The 23,244-nt window shown below is 37.1% G+C and overlaps 1 protein-coding gene across 1 annotated transcript in view; it reads right to left on the bottom strand.

Annotated features, from left to right (window-relative positions):
- Positions 1-23,244, bottom strand: part of LOC127190153 (phospholipid-transporting ATPase ABCA3-like) — a 121,608-nt gene that overhangs the window by 27,971 nt on the left and 70,393 nt on the right. The window contains exons 16-22 of the mRNA XM_051147175.1: positions 19,935-20,033; positions 18,266-18,437; positions 16,960-17,257; positions 8,485-8,731; positions 8,139-8,343; positions 2,457-2,676; positions 1,836-2,000 (exon numbers count right to left, since the gene is read on the bottom strand). Of these exons, the coding sequence (XP_051003132.1) occupies positions 1,836-2,000; positions 2,457-2,676; positions 8,139-8,343; positions 8,485-8,731; positions 16,960-17,257; positions 18,266-18,437; positions 19,935-20,033 (1,406 nt within the window). The remainder of the gene's footprint in view (positions 1-1,835; positions 2,001-2,456; positions 2,677-8,138; positions 8,344-8,484; positions 8,732-16,959; positions 17,258-18,265; positions 18,438-19,934; positions 20,034-23,244) is intronic.

Below are 23,244 nucleotides of genomic sequence, written 5' to 3'. Positions count from 1 at the left end.
TGCTCATTTTTAGTACACAGAACTACTCAGATTGCTTTTGTGTGTACTGATCTTATATTATGCAAGTGTGCTAAATTTGTTCACCAGCTCAAACAATTTTGGGAACACAGTCCATGTCATCTATAAGCATGCCATTGACTTGTACTTTCATAGGATGTTTTCCCCACATACAAAAACTTCTAGTCTCCATGAGTCTTTACCAGTAAGATGTGCCTATTGCTGATGACACAAATTTAATATTTTTTCAAATTCAATCACCTAAATTGAATCTATTAATTGGAAAGCTGATACTATTAACATTTAGGCTTATTGCTGGGAAGTATTTGCTGATTCACATAATTTTGTTGTTGTGTTTCTGGTTGGTTTGAAGATTGTTTCTTCTCTTCTTCCTCCTTATTTATCTTAGAGTTTAATGGTTTACTGAGTTGAAAATTTTTATTTCTTTCTTAGTTCTCATTTATAAAATTAATTTGATGAAATGAATTCTTTCCTGAGTTCTCATGATTATGACTGCTTTTCTTATTTATCTACATATAGGGTTTTCTTTAAGTATTTTCTATAGTGCTGTTTTACTGGGCCATGAGGTATTTTAGTTTATGTTTATCCTAAAAGGTCTTAAATTTCTATTGATTGTAAAGGTTAACTTTGATAGATATAGTACATTTTGTTAGTAGTTAATTTACTCTCAGGGTTTCAAATATACCATTCCATGCTTTCATGGCTTTTAGGGCTTCTACTGAGATGGTTGATATATTTTGATAGGTAGTTATTGTAAGTAACTTAGAATTCCTCTCATGCAGTTTTCAATATTCTTTATTCTGTATTCTTAATAGTGTAAATTTACACCATGGAATACTACTCAGCTATTAAAAACAAGGAATTCCCAAAATTTGTGGACAAATGGATTTATCTAGAAATTATCATAATGAGTGAGTTCACCCAGAAGCAAAAAGAGACAAATGGTATATACTCACTTATATCAAGACACTAGTCCAAGGGATACATCCCATGAAAAACTTTACTTATCAGGAAAGTGGGTCAGAGGAGAGGACATCCTATTGAGACTTTAGGTGAGAGTTGCATGGAAGAATAGGGAAATAGTAGGATCCACAGGGTCCTGGAAACCTACAAGAAGAACTTTATGACAGGCAGATCTGGGTCCTGGGATCTTCCTCAAACTAAGGCACCAGCCAAGGAGAATATAGGCATTAAACTTCGAACCCCTACCAAGACCTAGCTGACGAACAGGATATTCTCCACCGGTGAGTGGAGAGTGAGATCTGACTCTCACATGAACTCTGGTGCCCCTTTTCTGACCACGTCCCCTGGACGGGGAGGCCTGGCGGCACTCAGAGGAAGGATAGCAAGTTACCAAGAAGAGACTTGATATTCTAAGAGCATATATAGGGGGAGAAGGTCTCCCTCAATCACAGACATAGGGGAGGGGAGAAGGCGGGAAGTGGGAGGGAAGGAGGAATAGGAGGAAACAAGGAAAGGGCTAACAATAGAGATGTAATATGAATAAATTTTAAAAAATCCTAGGTTAAAAAAATAGTGTAACTATAATGTATTTTCTAGTCTGCCTATTTGGTGTTCTAATTGCCTCTTCTTGAACATGTATACACTCCCCCAAATTAAAAAAAAAAAAAAAAACCCAAAGCCTTTCTGCAAGTATTTCTTTGAATAGGTTTAATGTGCTTCCAATTTGCTTCTCAACTCATTCTACCCAACTGGAAGAAAACCAGGCTTTTCTTACTTGGCATAATCTTAGTAAAGTGTAGAAAATGGAAAGGAATATCGTTTACTTATGGGCCTGAAGAGTTCCTCATACTCACAGGGCTCACTGCAGTCCATGTAAATGCTTCTGAATTCCCTACCACACAGTCTTTTCACTTCATAGTCATCAAAATACTTGCTGATACTCATTGCCAAGTTGTAACTAGGAATCATCATTAAAACTGTACTTATGAGTTTATGGATGAGCTTAGGAAAGTCATCACCTGTAATTTAAAAATTAGTAGATTAGCTTCAATTATAAGAAAAGTAGTAAACGTCTTCATAAAAACAAACTTCCCCAAATGGTTAAGCCATTTTCAGACAACTATCAAACTATCAGACAATGCTTGAGAAAGCACCATTGGTTGCTACATGTACCCACCTAAATAGCTTTTGGGAAAATAACAGCACTAATCTCACAACTGAAGAGTAGCTTTTGTAACAGTGACTTCCTAGAATCTTTTTTCCTTCCTTTTTATTGTTGGTTCTACTTTTTATCTTTCCTCCTTCTTCTCATGACCTCTAACTTCCACATACTCACACAATAAATATTTGCTAATTTACAAAATCACAGGTTTTCAGATTATTAGAAATCAGTTAATTTTTAATTCTCATGTTATTTCATCCCCACTTATTTCATGTATTTCCCAGAGAAAGGAAAAATTGCATGGTGTTCTTACCATAAAATTGCAATATAGTGTAAATGATGATACTGAACATCATTGAAAAGTAGTTAAAGAGCATGGTTTTGATGTAGGCAATAGTGGTACTACTGAACAGGAAGCTTCCAAGATATGTGAGAGGAACAACACACCAGCCATACAGCATAAAAATCATTATTGTGTCCAGAAAGTTGAAGTGCACAATAAATGCATCCACTTGGCAGAATCTGAATATGCCCTGGGAAATAGAGTTTAGAGGTCAAATCAAGGCGGCAGATACTGTGCAATAAGTTAAGACAAATCACTTAGAAAATAGCTGCTGCTGTTTCTACTAGGCCATAATTATTAGGCACTAATTCTGGTCATTTTTAAAGCTCTAGAGTGCAAGCCTTAAATGAACAATTTCCTCAACGGAGAACATTACAATGAACACACTAACTTTCTCTTTCTGTTTTTCTCCTCTTTGAAACAGTCCCGTCTTCCCCCAGCCATGATCAAAGACAAAGTAATTATAGTTGTATTAAGCCAAACAGAATTTTCTTTGGAGGGAAAAAGACCTAAGATACAGGCCATTTTTCTTAGGATTTTCCTTGTGGCTGCTTTGTTCAGAGTGCCTCCTGGTGGCTATCCTGAACTTCAGAGCTTCTTTTCAATCACTCTGAATTACAACTGAGAAATGAACTGAAGGACACATAAATTTAGAGTGATATAGGTTTGGAAAAAGTTATTAGTGCTACTAAAAAAATTTCTAAAAATCTTCATACTAGCTTGTAATTTAAAATCCTTAAAGGTAACAGTTATACATTCTGATCAGTGACATGATTATTTAGCAAGATCACTAATTCATGGAAGGAAAGACTAAATTAAAGCGTGTCCCATTAGAATTCTTGTGCAGTTCTTGGAAATGTTTTCTATTCATGTACTAGTGTCTAAAGGAAACACATGAAGAGAATTAGTGATCATAGATTAGAGAATCTAATGGCCATAACTGTGTTTGGATCCTCCCCTAGCAACAAAGAGGACTGTATCGTCAGGAAGAAACTATGGAGCAACCTAGAGGCACCTTTGTTCAAAGTCTCACAAGTGTGGGAAAAGCCCCAATTAGAACTAGTTTCAAAGTTCATTTAAATTTACCCAGATAAGTGAAGCAATAAAATGCAAGATAGTAAGTAATGTCTTCAAGAATCAACTCTTTTTTTTTGAAATTCTGAAAGTTAATGAACAACTCTGTTGTTACACAAGATTTGAGTCAACATAGTAAAAGTATGAAATTAAAAATAATCTAAAGTATATGAAATTAGGATTTTATTGAAATAAGTTGCTTTGAAAGTTTATGTGAAAACAAAAAACATGTCATGTCAAAGAGGACATTCTGCCAAAGAAGATTAATAGAGGGAGTGGGGAGTGCCAGTGCATAAAATAATTAAATGTATTTTCAAATACCACAATTAAGAGAGACTGTTATAAGCAGCACATGGCAGAGGTGCCAGACTTCTTGATTTTATGCACAAGACTCTGGGTTCAGCCTCTACTACCATCATAAAGTGGTCCATTATGTACACACCAACAACACAGAAGTATACAATAAAAATATACTTAAATGCATATTTTTATTCATTATAGTACCAAGTGAATATTTCAAATCAGTGGGGAAAGACTCATTACTTTAAAAAGAATATTAGAGACATGAATTAGCTATTTAAGAAAAAAGAGAATCATTACATCATGCGTTACCAAGAAATAGTTTTTGACTGAGAGGGATATATCCAATATCAATATTGGTAAAATAAGCAGTGTTTGAGGCCTTAAAGCTTGGAGAAGAAAATGCTTCTCCACGAAGATTTTATGGAATGGAGAAATTAGTGAGAACAGCATATTTTGAGGCTTATCTCCAAGTCAGTATTGACTTGGTTATGCAAATCCTTGGTAAGGTCAATAATTCTAATATTCACTTAAGTTTAAGCTTATCAAAAGATATGCTTCTGTTTACACTCTCCAACATACGTCTAATGAAGAGATAAGCTGATGTCAAAGGCGGGTAAGATTCGTAGAAAGAGGGAGTTGCTGAGGTTGGAGAGATGGCTCTGTGGTTAAGAGCACTAGGCTGCTCTTGCAGAAGACCTGGGTTCAGTTACTAGTGCACACATGTTGGCTCCTAACCATCCACAACTCTATAGTTCCCATGGAACTGGCACTCCAGGAGCATCAGATACACACACGGTGCACATATGTATGTGCAGGACAAAATTCATACACTAAAAATAAAAATCAGCTAATCTAAAAACAAATTTAATATCTTTTCATAGTTGTATATCTTTACTTTCCTTCTTTTGCCTAATTGTTCCAGCTAGTGCTTGGAACACAGCACTGAAAAGGAGCAGAGAAAGTGGATTTCCGGATCTCATTCCTCATGTCAGTAGGATTGTCTCAAAATTTTCTCCATTTAGGATGAGGCTAGCTATGGGTTTTTCATTGCTAGATTTATTTATGTTGAGGTATGTTCTCTCTGGTCCTACTTCGTTTTATCTTATAGGCATGTTGGATTTTATGAAAGGCTTTTTCTGCGTCCATTGAGATGAACATGTGATTTTCATCTTTAAGTCCATTAACATGATTTATTTTATGTAATGATTTGCATATGTTGAGCCATCTCTATGTTTCAGGGATAAAGGCAACTTGGTCATGGTGTACAATCTTTTTTATGTATGTCTGTATTCAGGCTGCAAATATTTTGTGCATTTTGACTCTATGTTCATCAGAGATATTGGCTTGTAGTTTTCTTTTTTTGTTGTGTCTTTATATAGTTTAGTATTAGAGTGACACTGGCTTTATAGAAGGAGTTTGCAAGTGCTTCTCTTCCTTTCTTTCTTCTTCAGTTTCTGTTTAATGGTTTAGGAAAGATTGGCTGTAGATATTCTTTGAAAGTCTGGTAGAATTCTGCTATCACTCCATCTGGGCCTGGGATTTTTGCAGTTGGAAAGCTTTTTATTATTATTTTAGCCTTCTCACTTGTTATGTGCATTTTCAGGTTGTTGTTTACAGTTCAATATTGATGGTTTGGCTGAATCTAGAAATTTATGCATTTCTTTTAGGTCTTCCAGCCTAATGGAGTACAGACTTTTAAAGTATTCTCTTATAATGTTCTGAATTTTTTGGTGTCTGGCATAATGTTTCCCTGTTCATTCCCATTATGTGGGCGCTCTCTCTTTCCCTCCCTTCCTGTCTCCCTCCCTCCCTCCCCCCTCCCTTCCTTCCTCCTTCCCCCTCAGAGAGTTGAACCAAAGGTATGTCATCTTGTTTATTTTCTCAAAGAAGCAGCTCTTCTATTTATGAATTTTTTGTATTGTTTCTATTTGATTGATTTCTGCTCTGAGTTTTAGGTTTGGATTTGTTTTGTCCTTATTTTTTAATGTTGAGTTGCATCAATAAAAAAAGCACTTTTTGAATAGGACTCCACTTGCCTTGGAATTTTGGCAAATGAGACTTAATAAAACTAAAAGGCATTTGCACAGCTGAAGAAATAGGTGAAGAGGAATTCCAAAGAGTGGGAGAGAATCTTTGTCAGTTAAGCATCCAGCAAAGGATTAATATCAAGAACACATTAAATAGCTCAACAAAACAAAACAAAACAAAACAAAACAAAACAAAGCAAAAACCCAACCCAACCATCAAAACACAGAAAAACAACAATACCAACAACGATAAAAAGAAAAAAATCCTTCAAAACAATTAAAAAGTGGCTAAGAAATATCTCAAAGAATTTTTGTCATCCCTAGTAATCAGGGAAATGCAAATCAAAACAACTTTGAGGTTTCATCTTCAGTCAGAGTGGCAAAGATCAATGGAACAACTGACAACAAACAGTGGAGAGGGATATGGGAAAAGGAAACCCTCATTTGCTATTGGTGGGATTGCAATCTGGTTGATAAATCTACCTATGGCCCAGCTATAGCGATGCTCAAAGGACTTGATATGCTATTGCACGGGCACTTGCTTACCCACGTCCACTACTGTTCTATTCACAGCATCTAGGAAATGGAAGCAGCCTATATGCCCACATCTCCTGAATACATAATGAAAATGTGTTACATGTATGCTATAAAATACTATATCAGTATAAGGAAAAAGGAAACTTACAGGTTAAATTGATGGAACTAGAAAATATTATATTGTATGAAGTGATCCAGACACAGAAAGACAAAGATTACATGTTCTCTCTCATCTGAGGATCCTAGCTCCAAATACTAACATGTGAATATATAACTTGGAATAACTACAGAAACCAGGAAAATAAAATGGGACAATTGTGCAGTGTAGGGTGGAATAGAGGGGAAAAGCAGGTTACATGTGATCTAAATGGTTAAATGGGAAAATAAGGGGCTCTAATTAGAAAAGAGGAGGAGGACAAATATAGAAAAGGTGAAATAAAAGTAAGGATGTCTTGTTAATATATAAATACATACATATGTAAATAAAACATTTCCCATCTGGACTAACAATCTTCCCTCATTCAGCCATAAATCATCTATAAAAGTACATTAACACCAGGCATGAAAGGCCCCTTGTGAGTTGTTGGTCAGGGCTGTTATTGCTCCAGATATGGAAGTTGAATTTCTATTCCTAAAGACATCATGTACTTGAGGCATAGGTCCTTGAAATGGATCTGACCCAATGCCTCCTCCCTGTGGACTAGCTTTATCATACCAGAAGGTATCGTGTGAGCTGCCAGAGGTGGGAAGTAACCAACAGTCCTACCTAGTTCTCACAAAAGAACCACAACAAGGCTAGATGAGCATGTGTAACATGACGGTAAACAACAGCTCCCTGATTGCACTCAACAAGAAGGAGATCATACCTCATACTGGGAACCTAGCCAGCTACCCAGGGTTAGTGAAGCCATGGATCTTGGAGGAGAACCTACATATTAACAGATGGTGTATGTTCTTTTTTTTTTTTTCACTTTTCAACTCTGTGTTTTTATTGTTTTGCGGTTGTGGCCCTTGGCTAAATACCCCACGTTTCACTTGTGATGACTGTGACTCTGGTTTCAACACTAAAGATGTCACATCTTGAGTTTGTGTTCCTGGGCATGACCCTAGGGGTTTTACTTCCTGTGGCTGTATTCCAGGGGTCAATTCAGCAGAGTTCCTATCTTCTAAATGAAACCAGGGTTTGAATGTCGCTGATTTTATATTACTGACCTTTGACCTTAAGGCTGGGTCACCGGTGTATGTTCTTATGTACATATTCTCTAGATCACTTTCTCAGTGTTTCAAAATGAGTATAAAGTCAAAACTAGTTCTGCTTTGGCAATTAGCCATGATGAACACAGAGTGTAAGTGTGGAAGATGAACAGTAACAGTTCAGTCCATCTTACCGAGGGCCACACTAGGACTGAGTAGGCATTGTCCTAGCTGTAATTAACTTGTCAGTGCAAGTTTAAAGATTTTACAGTAGATTTTGGCTAGGGCATAGTAGTGAGAAAATATATGACAGCAAATTCAAGTGAGGTTTTTCAAAGAAAATGATTCTCCTCAGTGAAAGAATCTGAGGCAGTACATTTCCTTGCTGAGGGTCTACAGTAAAGCTCTGGCATGGTAAGTCAATGCCGTTTCAAATTACACAACAACTTTCATTTTAGGATATCATCATTCTTGTAGAAATTAGTATAGACCACATGCACTTGCAGCTGATACTCACCAGGAGTACACAGCAGGGAATGAGGAAGAAGATGAGGTCACACAACAAAGCCGAGAGCCAGTAAGTAAGCACACAGACTCCACTCAGAAACTGGATGTGCTTGGCTTGACTGATTCTCTCAGTCACTGTCTGGAGACTAAAGGTTCCAACCACCACAGAAATGCCAAAAGCCAAACACTGTACTATTTGTAATCCATTTAAAGGTCTATAGAAGAAGAAATAAAATATTAAATATACTATGAAATATAGGTAGGAAATATTGACATTGACCATTTTCCAAACGTATATGGCCAAGCAGCAAAGGTATGTTAAGACTCAGTTGCAGAAAAAGGAAAATCATACATACACTGTGTTTGAACCAAAATGAGGGTGAGGTTGAGGCTTATTGAAGATAGTAATGGAAGCATTAGGGCCAGAAAGTGTCTTAAAAAGAATGTTGTCCAGTACTGCCAGGGATGTTGCAGATGAGTGGTATGCCTCATTATTGAAGAAAGCAGTGAGTAGTGTTTTGTTTTTCTCAATCTTAATAGACAGTGCAATAATGCAGAAGCTACGACACTTTTTATTTTCCAATATGTAATCATTAATATCACCTAGAATGAAAAAGAAAATCTCAGTGAGCCAACATGTAGCATATTACATAGAACCTATATTAAAAAGGAAAGGATCTGAAAAGTTGTGGGAGATGGGTGGTGGTGGTGCATGCCTTTAATCCCAGCACTCAGGAGGCAGAGGCAGGTGGATCGTTGCGAGTTCAAGGCCAGCCTGGTCTACAAAGAGAGGCCAGGACAGCCAAGGCTACACAGAGAAACCCTGTCTCAAACAACAACAACAACAACAACAACAACAACAACAACAACAACAATGAAAAATTGTGGGGTTTTGTTTTCTAAATTATGACAATGACAATGGATGCTTTTCTTCAAGATTTTTACTCCATCATTAATCTTACAATAATCTCACTGTACAATTCATAGACAAATCATATATTAAGAATAAATTATTGGAGCTGGAGAGATGGCTTGGTGGTTAAGAGTAATGTCTGCTCTTCCAGAGGTCTTGACCTGGCTCAAAACCATCTATACTGAGATCTGATTCCCTCTTCTGGCACACAGGTGTACATGCAGATAGAGCACTCATACATAAAATAAAGAAATCTTTAAAAAATAATATATTATATTTTGAGATGGGCTCTACGTATCCCTGGTTGTCCTAGAGCCACTCTCAAACTCACAGAGATCTACCTGCCTCTCCCAAGTGCAGGGATTAAAGGTGCGCAACACTATGTCTGATTTAAGAATATATTTTCTATAACAAGCATGATCTTTTATTTTTAAGAGTTGCTTTAGCTATTTCTTTTCATTTGCATTTCTGTGCAAATTTTAGAAGTAGCCTATAACTTTCTGTAAAGTATCCAAGAGAATAACACTGAATATATATTTGGGGAAAACTGTTATGGGAAGTCTTCTCTGTCGTCTATAGTTAATGAATTTTTAATTTTGAGATTGTAATTTAATGACAATGTTCCCCCTCCTTTTCCTTTCCTCTTTCCAAACTCTCCCATGTACCCTGCCCCACTCTCCTTAAAATTCATGGCCTCTTTTAAATTAATTGTTATCACATGCATATATGTAGAGAGGTATGGACATATATTCCTAAATATAATCTACTTAGTCCATATACTATTACTTATGCCTATGTTTTCCGGGCTGACCATTAGCACTGGACAAACAGTTGGTGTGCTCTTCCCTGGAGAGGACCACATCTCCCACTCTGAGCTCTACTCAGTTGCCTGTGGCTCTCTGTGTAAGCACTGAGGCTTTGTGGGCTTTCCCTCATCCACTTTGGCGTGTTCGTTGGTGTCAGCCTTGTTCAGGTCATGTTTGGGCAGTCATGTTGGTGAGGTTCTATGAGTTTATGAGCTTCTGATGTTTCTAGGACCCATAATGTCAGAGCAAACTCTCTGTCCCTCTGGGTCTTGCAGTCTTCCCATCTTGTCCTCTACAATGCTCTCCAAGCCTTATGTGTGGGAGTGTTTTGTAGAAACATCCATTAGGACTGGGCTCCACAACTCTGCAATTTGATTGGTTGTGGTTTTCTGTAGTGCTCCCCATCTGTTACAAAGAAAAAGTTTCCTTGATGAGGGGTGAAGACTGCACTTAAGTGTGGGTATAAGGACAGTGTTTATAGGTTGTTGTTAGGGGTTATGCTGGCTTTGTGAATTAGTGGTTGTAGATTCCTCTCCAATAGCCATGACATCACTAGCACTAAAGAGTTAGGTAGAATTCCAGTGCTGGGCATGATACCTCTTTTGTTGAGTGTGTCTTAAGTCAACTTAGAGTTGTTGGTTATCACCATGACATGTGTGTACTGGACGCTTAGGTACATGGTGGTCATTGGTGTGGCTTATAGGTTTCTTTTAGCTGGGTAGAATGATTTGTTGCCTCCCTCTTTGGAAGCTTATGAAAGCTACTCCTTACTTCCCCTTGGCGAGAGGCCTGGTGGCACTCAGAGAAAGAATAGGCAGGCTACCAAGATGAGACTTGGTAGGCTGTGACCATATAGTAGGGAAGGAGATCCCCTTCTGTCACAGACATAGTGGAGGGGAATAGGGTGAAAGAGGGAGGGAGGGAAGAATGGGAGGAGACAAGCAAAGGGATAACACTTGAGATGTAATCTGAATAAATTAATAAAAAGAAAGCTACTTCTCAGGAGGTACTCAGGTCAGTTCCTGTTCAGAAGCATATGAGTTCTGTTTTTCAAGTGCATGGTATCTTCAGCAATAAGGACTTACCTTCTACCACTGAGGCATAAAAAAAGGGTGGCAGCAGTAGGCTGTGTGTTTCCTGAGTCTTGAACAGCCCTGGCCAACAACTCAAAAGAGGGCCTCTAGTGTCTGGTATCTGATTTTTTGTGTGGTCTTTGGCTCTTGAAGAGGTTATTGGTCCAGATTGTAAAAGTGCATTAAAACTATGAGTGTATATTTATTCATAGAATCATGTATATTATAATGGTTTTTTCCCTTTTTAAAATTTTTTTATTAATTTATTCTTGTTACATCTCAATGTTTATCCCATCCCTTGTATCCTCCCATTCTCCCCTCCCTCCCTGTAATGTTTTTGATAAATAGTTAATAGTGTGATTCTTTATGGCCTTCTCAGACATCCTTATTGTTATTTACCCACCTGCCTCTTGTTCCTAAAGAACCCCCGTTTCCCGTTGCCCCCTTCAGATCACTTGTATCCTGTTTGTCCCCTTTACACTCCTCCCACCCTCTTCTGTTTTTTCTCCATCCCCTTACCTAAAGCCCCTCCGCCCTTTCCCATTTCTCTGATGAGATCACTTGTACCTAGCTATTTCCTTCTCTATTGCTCCTCAAACCCCTTATCCTGGCAATGGTCCTGTTTTACTTTTCTGTTTTCTGTAGTTGCTACAGATGTATGCACATCTGAAGATTTGGAGCTAGGAGCTTCCAATAAGAGAGACTGTGCAATGTTTGACTTTCTGGATCTGGGATACTTCACTCAATATGATCTTTCTAGGTCTATCCACTTACCTACAAAGTTCATTATTTTGTTTTTCTATATAATAAATAATATTCCATAGTGTATATGTAGCCACATTTTCATCATCCATTCAACATTTGTAAATCGTTTAGGCTGTTTCCATTTCCTCACTATTGTGATTAGAGCAGCAATGAATATGGCTGAGCAAGTGTCTTCAGAGTAGGATGGCAAGTCCTATGGGCTTATGTCAAGGAGTAATATGTTTGGTCCACTTGGGAGATTTATTTTTAGCTGTTGGAATATCTTCCACACTGATTTTTACATTGGCTGCAGCAGTGTGCAGTCCTACCAACAGTGAATGAGGGTTTCCTTTCTCCTGCATTCCTGCCAGCATTTGTTGTAGGTTCTTCTGTTGATTTTTGTCAATCTGACTAGGGTGCGGTGAAACCTCAAACTGTTTTAATTTGCATTTCCCTAATTTCTGGAGACAAAGTAAAGATTCTGAGATTTTTCTCAGCCATTCCTCTTCTCTTTTTGAGTAGTCTTTATACAGGCCCGAGGCTGTTTCTGAATGGCCGTTTGTTCAATGTGCTCATGTTAGAGTGTCCACAGTGTCTCTGCGGGAAAGGCATAGACCTGGGAGCAGTGTTCTTGGCTCTCTTCACATGACCAAAGATGATAAGACATTAATCCAGGAGTGTTCCCTTGCTCTATTTGTATTTGCTTAAACTATGTATAAACATCGCCTTATGTTTTACTTGCTTTAATAATAAAAATGACAAATGCTTTGTTTTCACTGTTCTTGAGCTCAAATGCCTGGTGTTCTATGTTTACCCTATGCACTTCTTTAGAGTACCTTTTGATACATGGAAACATAGCCTTACTGGTCACGAAGCATTTGACAATAGAGGACCTTCACTTCCTTATTTAGGTTGATTCATAGGTATTTTATTTTCTTTGAGGCTACTGTGAATGGGAGAGTGTCCAGGACCTCATTATCCGTGTGTTTGTGGTTGGCATATAGAAAAATTATTGATTTGTGCAAGTTCATTCTGCATCCTGAACATTGCTGAATGTGTTTTTCATATCTAGAAGTTTTCTAGTAGAATTTTGGGGCTCTGTAATATATAGTATCATCTCATATGTAAATAGTGACAGTTTGACTTCTTCTTTGCCTATTTCTCATCTGGGGCTGACAGTTTCTCCCTCCAAGAAGGACCAAAGACCACTTCTTTGAGTTGTTGGCCAGGGCTGTCCAAGAGACTCCTATTGCTGTCACTTTTTGTTATGCCCTAGATGTAGAAGGCAAGTCCCTATTGCTAAAGATACATGCACTTTATAAACATGGCCAGAGAACCTTGAGCTGGAACTGACCTGTATGCCTTCTCTCTAAGGACTACCTTTCCTGGGACTAGAAGGGACCAGACAAGCTTCCAAAGGAGGAAGGCAACCAACAATCCTACCCAGCTCTGCTTCCTGAGCCATATCAATGACCAGCATGGCTCAACAGCTCTAAGGGTACAGTAGTGGCGTTCATGTCTTTAGGTAATGAGCAGTTTTATAAGTGAACGGACTAAAGACCTGCTCTACAGATGGTGCTGAACACTTGCATAACTGCTCAGTGCTAGTGATGCCATGGTTATTAAAGTACAATCTACAACCATTATTTACAAAACCAGCATAACCCCTAACAACAACCTATAAACACTTGTCCTTATACCCACACTTAAGTGCAGTCTTCACCCCTCATCAAGGAAACTTTTTTCTTTGTAACAGATGGGGAGCACTACAGAAAACCACAACCAATCAAATTGCAGAGTTGTGGAGCCCAGTCCTAATGGATGTTTCTACAAAACACTCCCACACATAAGGCTTGGAGAGCATTGTAGAGGACAAGATGGGAAGACTGCAAGACCCAGAGGGACAGAGAGTTTGCTCTGACATTATGGGTCCTAGAAACATCAGAGACTCATAAACTCATAAAACCCCACCAACATGACTGCCCAAACATGACCTGAACAAGGCTGGCACCAACAAACACGCCAAAGTGGATGAGGGAAAGCCCACAAAGCCTCAGTGCTTACACAGAGAGCCACAGGCAACTGAGTAGAGCTCAGAGTGGGAAATGTGGTCCTCTCCAGGGAAGAGCACACCAACTGTTTGTCCAGTGCTAATGGTCAGCCCAGAAAACATAGGCATAAGTAATAGTATATGGATTAAGTAGATTATATTTAGGAATATATGTTCATACCTCTACATATATGCATGTGATAACAATTAATTTAAAAAGAGGCCATGAATTTTAAGGAGAGTGGGGCAGGGTACATGGGAGAGTTTGGAAAAAGAAAATAAAGGGTGAATTACTGTAAGTCCTTAAAAAAAAAAAAAAGGCACAACGGAAATGTATTGTTTGATATAGTTCAGATATTCTGGTTCCAAAATGAGAAACCTGCTTTGGTTGCCCTGCCTTCATTGTTAATCAAGGTCCTAACTTTACCTATCTTATTCTTGGTGGTGGATCTACTTCTTATTATGGGTGATGACTTTATGTACTTGGTCCTATATTGTAGCCCTAACCCAGGTGTAACAGCAGACAGCTTTATCTGCTAGGCCTAAAACCTCTCTGCCTGTGTGGCCATGAGAGCCCTATAACCATCAGAACCACTTTCGTCATTCCTTTCTTTTCTTGATATAAATAAATAATTGAAGCCGGAATTGTTGTATTGCATACTATCATCCCAGTAGCCATTCTTTGATGACATATTTTCAGACAAGAGGTTTCACTATAAGTCACATAACCATGCATTTAAAATAAATTTAAAATAAATTGAGGAGCTCTATAGAATATCTTTTCAATATTTTTCTTTTTGCAGAATGGATAAGATGAGAATTATCTTTTTAATCTATCTTTTTGCTTAACTTTTCATTCTTCAATTAGTCTAGTTCCTTTTACATTTTACTATAGATGCCAAGGAGAAACTAAACATAATTTTAACACTTCGTTGAAATCTCTCCTTGGCTAAATATCTTCATTACTTAACACATTCTACTCTACACAAAGTAGCAGGGTACAATTCAGTCAAGTTATTTGCTTCAAGTTATTTGTTTTTATTTTTTACAATATATTTTACTTTTAAATATTCTGTGTGTGTGTGGGGGGTTGTTGTTGTTGTTTTGTTTTTTTCCTGCATACTGTGTATGTTCCTCTCGCTCACATGGTGCCTGCAGAGGCTTGAAGAAGGCATTGGATCTCCTGGAACTGAAATTCCATCTGGCTGTGAGCGACCATGTGCATATTGGGAACCTAATGTAGGTCATCTAAAGAGCAGCCAGTGCTATTAACCACAGGACCTATTTGCCTCTTTATAGTAAGGGCCACTCTTCCTTTAGTTTTCAATAACATGCCCTTCATTACCATTTGATATCTAACCAGAACGTCCCTAATGCTCATATTTCAACCAATATTATTTTCTGATAATCTAATCCAAAGGTAGTGTTTTTCATTAAAGCTTTCTCTTATATTCATACTCAACAGAATCACCCTCAGAACATCCTAAAAGCCTTTTCAAAAACTAGAATTCTTTCTAACATACATCTTCAAACTCTACAAGGCTCTTGTTACCTTGTTTCAGAGCCGATTTCATGCTCTTGGGTATATTCTATAACAATACCCACTTCCTGGTAACAAAATATATCTTTATTTTCTAAGCCTTCCATAAGAACTCCCACAGATTCGATGACTAAAGTAACTGTTTATTTTTCAGTCTGAAGCCTAGAAGCCTGAGGTAAGTGATGCGAGTTTTGTTCCATTTGATATCTTTGCCTTGCATTTTGGGTAGCAGTTTTGTCTGTGTCTTCACATAGTTTTTCTGTTCTGTATGTGTGTTCATACCCACCTTCCTCTTCTTTACTAATTTGAAATTATTTATGTGTGATTATATATGTATGTGCCAGGTGCATGTGGGTGCCCCAGTGGCCAGAAGAGGGCATCTGATCCCCAAAAGCTGGAGTTACAGCCTGGAGTGGTGTTAGACAAAAACTTGGGTCCTCTGTAATAGCATCAAGAGCTCTTATCAGCTGAGCTATCTTCCCATCTTACTTTGCCACAGTCATAGAATTGGGTCCTATGTTAATGACCTTATTTTAAATTTAATTACCATTTCAAAATCTTACCTACAAATATAGTCAACAAGATATTCGTAGTTGGGATTTTAACATTGTGAAAGGCACAAATCAGTCTATAACTCCTTTCCTTTTTATGCTGAAAAGTGGACATTTATGATGTATAGTATAACAGTGTGTATACACTACATACTCTGTATTTTTTGTTTTCTTTAATAATGTTTCTCTTCATTTGTTTACTAACCTGTATGGCTCAACTGTGTAAATGCTTTATTACATGTTCTGCATAGTGTACATATACTGATTTCTCTGTTAGACTTAATCAATAATTCTTGTAATTGTTTATATGCCTGGCTCCTACTGGTCAACCCTGTGTCTGCTGCCCTTTTTGATAGCTTCAAGGCTATTGGTAAGTTTTGCTGAGTTCTATTGAGCCAGTGAGAATGGGTAAAGGGAGTAACCCTAAGTTATAGTGCTATAGGCCTTATTTTTATATTGAGTCATTGTCTTTGAATAGGCATACTTTAGTTTGTTCTGTGCTTTTGGTTAATGCTCGACTTTAAAAATATTGTTTACTCAAAGTTCAAATTCATCCTAGGCTATGTCTTGTAATTTGCAACAGAGCAAAGATATTGAAGAAGCTAACAAGCTCATTGTTTTTAGAATTAATAAAGATAACACAGAGAATACATCTAGTTATGGTCCTTACCAAGGGTACATGTGAAACAAATCAAAACAATTATCTACACAATCTTTAAAAAATACTTATGAAGTAAATTAATTCTTCAGCCACTGGTTTATAGAATGACTAATGTAATAAAGGACAGCCTTCATACAGAGGAATCAACAACCCACCTGTGAGAGCTGGGCAAGACAACAGTAGCCTTTCAGTGAGAACAAAATTTCTAATGCTAAACCGAACAGCAGCACCATATTTTCATCTTTCCTCTGCCCATGAAGGATTATGCAATTAGCAGAGACACATACTGCCAAAAAGGGCTCCACTAACTACTAACTTCTGGGCAGCTGTCTCCAAGTGTATATTTTGCATTTTGATTTCGCTGCCTCCGTGATACTGGCAACTTATAGGTTGGGAAAGAAATGAGTAGCCAAATAGCATAATTATATCCATTGCAAATGACAAATGGGTCTTTATAGAGCACTAGTCTCTTCTTTTTGTAAGCAAATCTTACCTTTTATTTTTTGTAAGTTTTGATCCTTTGACTTTAGAAAAATCTTCAGGTTTTTTGTGAGATTCAGAGTCAAGTCAGAATTCTCTGAAATTGAGTAAGGAACGATGGTTCTGCCATAGTGACTCAAATTCAATTCCCTTTCAGGAATATCATTATCATCTAAATTCAGAGACAATAAAAGATATGTAGTGGCAACAAAAACTACTGTTATCTGTAGCAACATCAGCTTCCAATTGCGGCAAATGAACAGTGCTCTTTTTATAAACAGGGAATAAAATTGCTGACGGTAAAGTGGAAACTATAAAGAGAAAGAAAAAAATAGTATTTTGATGATTAGAGATTCAAGTAGAATAGTCATGATGAAATCCATTCATCACGCTTTAAAATCTATGATGCAAAATATGTACATAAAGTATGATACAAATGAATAATCCTAGTAAAACCCGCTATTAATTTAAATAAAGTATTAAGACTTGTCTTCTAGCTATAGTAAAACTTGTAAGACCATATTTTTGTGGGGTGAAGGGCAGTGCTAAGGTCAAACTCCTACACATACTAGGCAAGTGCCTTATCACTGAATTATACTCGTAATCCCAAGATATTATTTATTAACATGTTAAGAGTTGTTGATTAAAAATGAAAATTGGGCCAAGTGTGGTGGTGCATGCCTCTAATCCCAGTACTTGTGAGGCAAAAGTGGGTCTCTGAGTTTGAGGACAGCCTGGTTTACACAGTAAGCTCTAGGCCATCCAAAATTACACAGTGAGACCCTGTTAAAAAACAAACCAACAAAACACCACAAAAGTTGGAAATTTTATTTGTGTCTTTATTTTGCATATACGTTTTCTCCCTCATTTTGAACACTCTTCTTAAAATGATTTTATTTGGCCAGGCACACAAACTGGGCTCCAGAGAGAAAATGCCCTTACTCTGATCAGTATCTTCCGAACATGGCAGTGGTAATGATTTGGTATTGTTAGAACTGAACAAAGGGAGAATTTCTAGTGAGAACTTTAGAAAAGGGATTCTGAGAACTAATCATGGTGAGAACATCAGCTGGGATTGCATAGCAAGTCCCACAGAATAGTCCATTTCTAGCTGGAAAAAGTGGAGGCATCTTTGAAGTTTAGACACTAAAATATGTGATATTAAAACAAATGCTACCAACTTGACAGTGGGAGGAGGCATGGAAGGAGCTGGTGAGAGAAAACATGGTAGGGGCTAGAAAGATGAAAGATAAGGAGAAAGTGATATAATTTTATTTTAAATAAAATATACAAACATTAAAAAAATATAATATGCTTACCCCAGTATTAAATTTAATGGTAGCAATTTCACCCATATAGGGAAACTGAGATGAATAATAATTTTGGGGCATATTCATATTCTGATGTTGATTTGGTCTCATGTTTCTACATGTCGTGAAATAGGGTTTGCCAGCCTCAATAGTCCTTTGGGTAGATGCCAGCTTATTGACCCTAAACATACAGAGATACACAAAAAGCACAAAATATTTCCTTTCAATCATAGCTTTATATTACTTTGCTCCAAGAATATGAAACAAGTCAATAAAATAATATAGACTATTGACATTGCCTTGGGATGCCTCCCAGAACTGGAAGTAAGCCCTATAGCTAAAGATACCACACAACTTGAACACAGGATTTGGAAAACAGAGCTGGAACTGACTTGGAAATCTCCTCCCAAGGACTAGCTCTCACAGTAATAGGAAGAGCGGTACCGGTTGCCAAGGGAGAAAGGATTCAATAGTCCTACCCAGCTGTAAAAGCCTACAGAGCACAAAGATCAGCATAAAGATGTCCTCAAAGGTCCAACAGTGGCATTTATATGTTGAGGTCAACCAAGAACTTTCTAATTGGACTTAAGGTCTGTTCAATTGGTGGGAAATCATGCCTAATGCCAAAAGCCTAGTCAATTACTTGAGGAGAACTCACTACAGCCATTTTCCCAAACCAGTATAATTCCCAACTGCATTCTATATACCCACCCCCCTTTTTTTTTATGATTTTCATACTCTTGAAAAATCAAAGAATTTATTTTATAACATTTTGTTAAGGCAGAAGTAAATATACATATATCATTAGAATTATTTTGTCTGCCTAGATTCACCTCATTAATGAAAAAAATGGTGTATTTGTTACATTATATACCTATTCTTATAACCACAGATAACTTTAGCTCTCAACCTTCATCAGTGAAGTTTTTCCCCAGCAGATAAAGACCATTACAGACATATACAGTTGGTTAAAATGCAGAGCGTAAACTGACTGTGGAATGGCCAACCCCAGTTGACACAACTGCTACATCTAAGGTTCAGGGAATGCACAAAAGATGGGGTGGAAAACTGTAAAAGACAGAGGGTCAGATATCTGCTGTGAGACAGTATCTTCTATATATGACAGGAAGTGGTGGCCATGAAACCTTAACATTTATGGCTGCCTAAACAAGTCCTGTATAATGCCTATACCAGTTGATAGTCTTTCACAAAGCCCACTCTTAGATAAAGTGCCACATTCAATCAATGGCTACTAAGAGGGAGAATCAGTCTTCTCCAGGGATGAGGCCCCTGATAGATTATCCGATCCTGAGTAGTCATCTCTAACACTAAGTGAACTCAGTAGGATGTATTTATATATACACATGTTACTTGTGTAACAATTAATGAAAGGAGATATGGAAGGAGTTTAGGGAGAGACAATGTGGTTGAAAATGATATAAGTAATGTACTCACTCATGAAATTCAGAAAAAAAGTAAAAAAAAGAAAAGAAAAGAAAAGACGTGCATTAAGGCTGAAGTTCAACATCTTTACATCTCAGCTGAATATTCATGGAAATCTATTACTATGAAATAGCATATTTGCAAACTTTATTTCAGCTGCAAAAGAATGAGATTTGTTTTTAAATTAACATAAGAGTTTTGGGGTAGAAAGTTTTTTCAGGTGATTATAACTCACTTAAGGAAAACCTCTTCCATTGTAGTGATTGATGCTCCAAAGTTGGCAATGCCCAGTGCTTTCTGTTTTAATTCCAATTCAGTAAACAAAGCTTCAAATCTACAAAGGAGAACGAAGAAGAAAGAGTTGATGGTGGGTCTAGTTAAATGATATATTTTTGCTCATTTTATTTTTCAGTAAATGATTAAAAAATGTAAGCACTTCAATGTTCTCCATTTAGTATTTTTAACTGTATTCTTTCCTATTATTTTTTCTCCTTTTAAAATTCTTAGGACTGGGAATGGAGCTCAATGGAAAAGTGCTTTCCTGGCATGCACAAGGCTTCAGCACTGCAAACAAACAAATCCTTTTTTATTTACTTAGTTTTTTCTTACAGTATTTTTGATCATATTTTTCTCTTCAATTCTTCCTAGATCCTCTCCACCTGCCCACATGCCCAATTTCACACTCTTTCTACGTAAATGTATATTTTTAAAAAGCAAAAAAAGAACCCCCTCCAAGAAAAAAATGCCAAGCCAAACAAGCAAGCAAATAAAACAGAAAACACAAAAACTTGGAGTCAGTCTTGTGTTGGCCAATTACTGAACATGGGGCCTGTCCTGAAGTGTAGTTGATATACTCAATGTGACATCATTGTAGAAAGCTGAGTTCCCTCTCCCAGCAACTACCAATTGCAAATAGCTTCTTGGTTAGGAGCAGGATTTTTGTGCCCATTTTATGTGTTGGGATTTTGTCTGGCTTGAACTTGGGCAGGTCTTATGCATGCTGCCATAGTCTCTGTGAGTTCATATGTAAATCAGCCCTTTTGTGTATGTTTCCTTGGAATCATCCAACACCTCTGGTTAAGATCTTTCCATTCCCTCTTCTGAATAGATCCCTGATCCTTGAGGGGAAGACTTTGGGGAAGACATCTCATTTAGGGTTGAGTACTTCAAGTCTCTCACTCTCTGTCTTGTCCAGTTGTAGCTCTGGGTTACTTACCAACTACTGCAAGAAGTTCTTCTGTTGAAGGCTGAGTGAGGCACTGATATATTGGTACAGCAATATGTTTTTAGGAAGCATTTTTATTACTATTTTTACTTAGCAAAATAATAGTAGTAGGCTTCCCCTTGGGGCCTATGACCTATCTAGTCACATGTTTTTGGCCACTTTAGCAGTATCATAAAATGGACCTTAAATCAATAAAAAAGTAGTTGGTCACTCCTGTAACATTTGTACCACTATTGGAACATTGTCTCCCCTATCACATGGTAATTCCATTTAAATTTCTTTAATACACACGTAAATTTCAGGTGTCTATGGTAGATGGTTTCCACAGAGGTTTTCTAAAGACTTTTAGTGTTGTTTCCCTTTTCTGTAATACCTCTTTATTCTGTCTTACCATGTCCTTCCCCATTTAATTCTATTCTGGTTTCCCCTTCATCCCTCTGCTATTCTACATTGTATTTCCACTTCCTTGAAAGATCCTCTCCTCTCCTCTGGCCCCTTACTAGCTACCTAGCTTCCATGGGTATTCTAAATAAAACCTACATATCAAAGGCTTAAAAGTTAACATCCACTAATAAGAGCAAACATGCAATGCTTGTATTTCTGGGACTGAGTTATGCCTTTTGGGATGATTGTTTCTAACTCCACCCATTTACACAAAATTTCGTAAGTTTATCAACAGCTGAATAATTTCATTGTGTAAATGTACCATATTTTTCACTATCTATTCATTAGCTGATGGACATCTAGGTTGTTCCCAATTTCTGGCTATTAAGAATAAAGTAGCAATGAACATAGATGAGCAAGTATCTCTGCAGTAATTTGTAGAGTCCTTTAGTTATATGTCAAAGAGTGGCACAGTTGGATCTTGTGGTAGATCTATTTTCAGATTTTTGAGAATCCTCCACACTAATTTCCATAGTGGCTGTAGCCATTTTCACTCTTGCAAGCAATGGATATGTGTTCCCTTTCCCCATAACCGTGCTAGTATATGCGGTCATTTGGCTTATTCACGTTGACCTTTCTAACTGTGGTGATGAAATTTCAAAGTAGTTCTAGTTTTCACTTCCCTATGGCTAAGAATTTTGAGCATTTCTAAAGTATTTTTCAGCTATTTGTGTTTCATCTTTTGAGAACTCTGTTTAGTTCTATACCTTATTTTTAATAGCCATAATCAGGACTACTTTGCTGTTGTTTTTGTATATACTAAATAGTGACTGGTAAATACACACATACACACACAGCCATTCTATAGGCTTCCTCTGTGTTTGAATGATGGTGTCATTTGCTGTACAGATGCCCTTTAGCTTCACAAAGTTCCATTTATTAATTGTTGTTCTTAATGCCTGCACCACTGGGGTTTCTGATCAGAAAGCTCTTTCCTGTGTTGATGAATTAAAACGTATTCTGCATTTTTTTTCTGTCAGATTCAGGATGTCTTGTTTTGAGGTCTCTGATCCATATGGAGTAGAGTTTTGTTCAGGGTTTTAGATATGGATTCATTTTCATTCTTTTACATGCATCTATCCACTTTGACCAGAATCATTTGTTGAAGATGTTATCTTTTCTCCAGTATGTATTTCTGCTGCTTTGCAAGCCATCAGATGTCCATAGGTTTGAGGCATTAAGCCAATATCTTCAGTTCTATTCCATTAGTCAATTTATCTGTTTTTTGTCAATGTCATGCTGTTTTTAATTATTACAGCTATATAGTACAACTGAAAATTGGAGTGTTGATACTTGACTTAAGATTATGTTAGCTATTCTGTTTTTTTTTTTGTGTGTGTTTCCATATGAAGTTTAAGATTATTTTTCAGTTTATATGAATAATATTGATACGGTTTTTCTGGAGATTGCTTTTAGTAGAATGGCCATTTTCACATTTATTAATTCTACTGGCCCATGAGAATGAGAGATCTTTCCATCTTTTAGTGTCTTCTTCAATTCCTTTCTTCAGGTTCTTAAAGTTTTTTTTTTTTTATTATACAAACTTATCACTTGCTTGAAGTTATTCCAATATACCTTTTGAAGCTATTGTGCTGTTTCCCTTATTTCTTTTTCAGCCTCTCATTTGCATAAAGTATGGCTACTGGCTTTTGTATATTAATTTTATATCCTGATACTTAGCTTAAAGTATTTATCAGCTGTAGAAATTTCCTGGCATACATTCATATCATCTGAAAATTAGGATACTTTGATTGCTTCCCTTCTTATTTCTATTTTTTCTATCAGTTCTTTATTGTTCTAAGTCTTTAAGTCTTATATTCAATAGATGAAAAGAGGAGATATTCTGGTCTTGTTCCTGAGTTTAGTGGATATGCTT

This window comes from Acomys russatus, chromosome 5 (assembly GCF_903995435.1).
Source record: "Acomys russatus chromosome 5, mAcoRus1.1, whole genome shotgun sequence".
NCBI classification, from domain to species: Eukaryota; Metazoa; Chordata; class Mammalia; order Rodentia; family Muridae; genus Acomys; species Acomys russatus.
The sequence above is the reverse complement of the archived record's forward strand: the minus strand, read 5'-3'. Positions and strand labels throughout refer to the sequence as shown.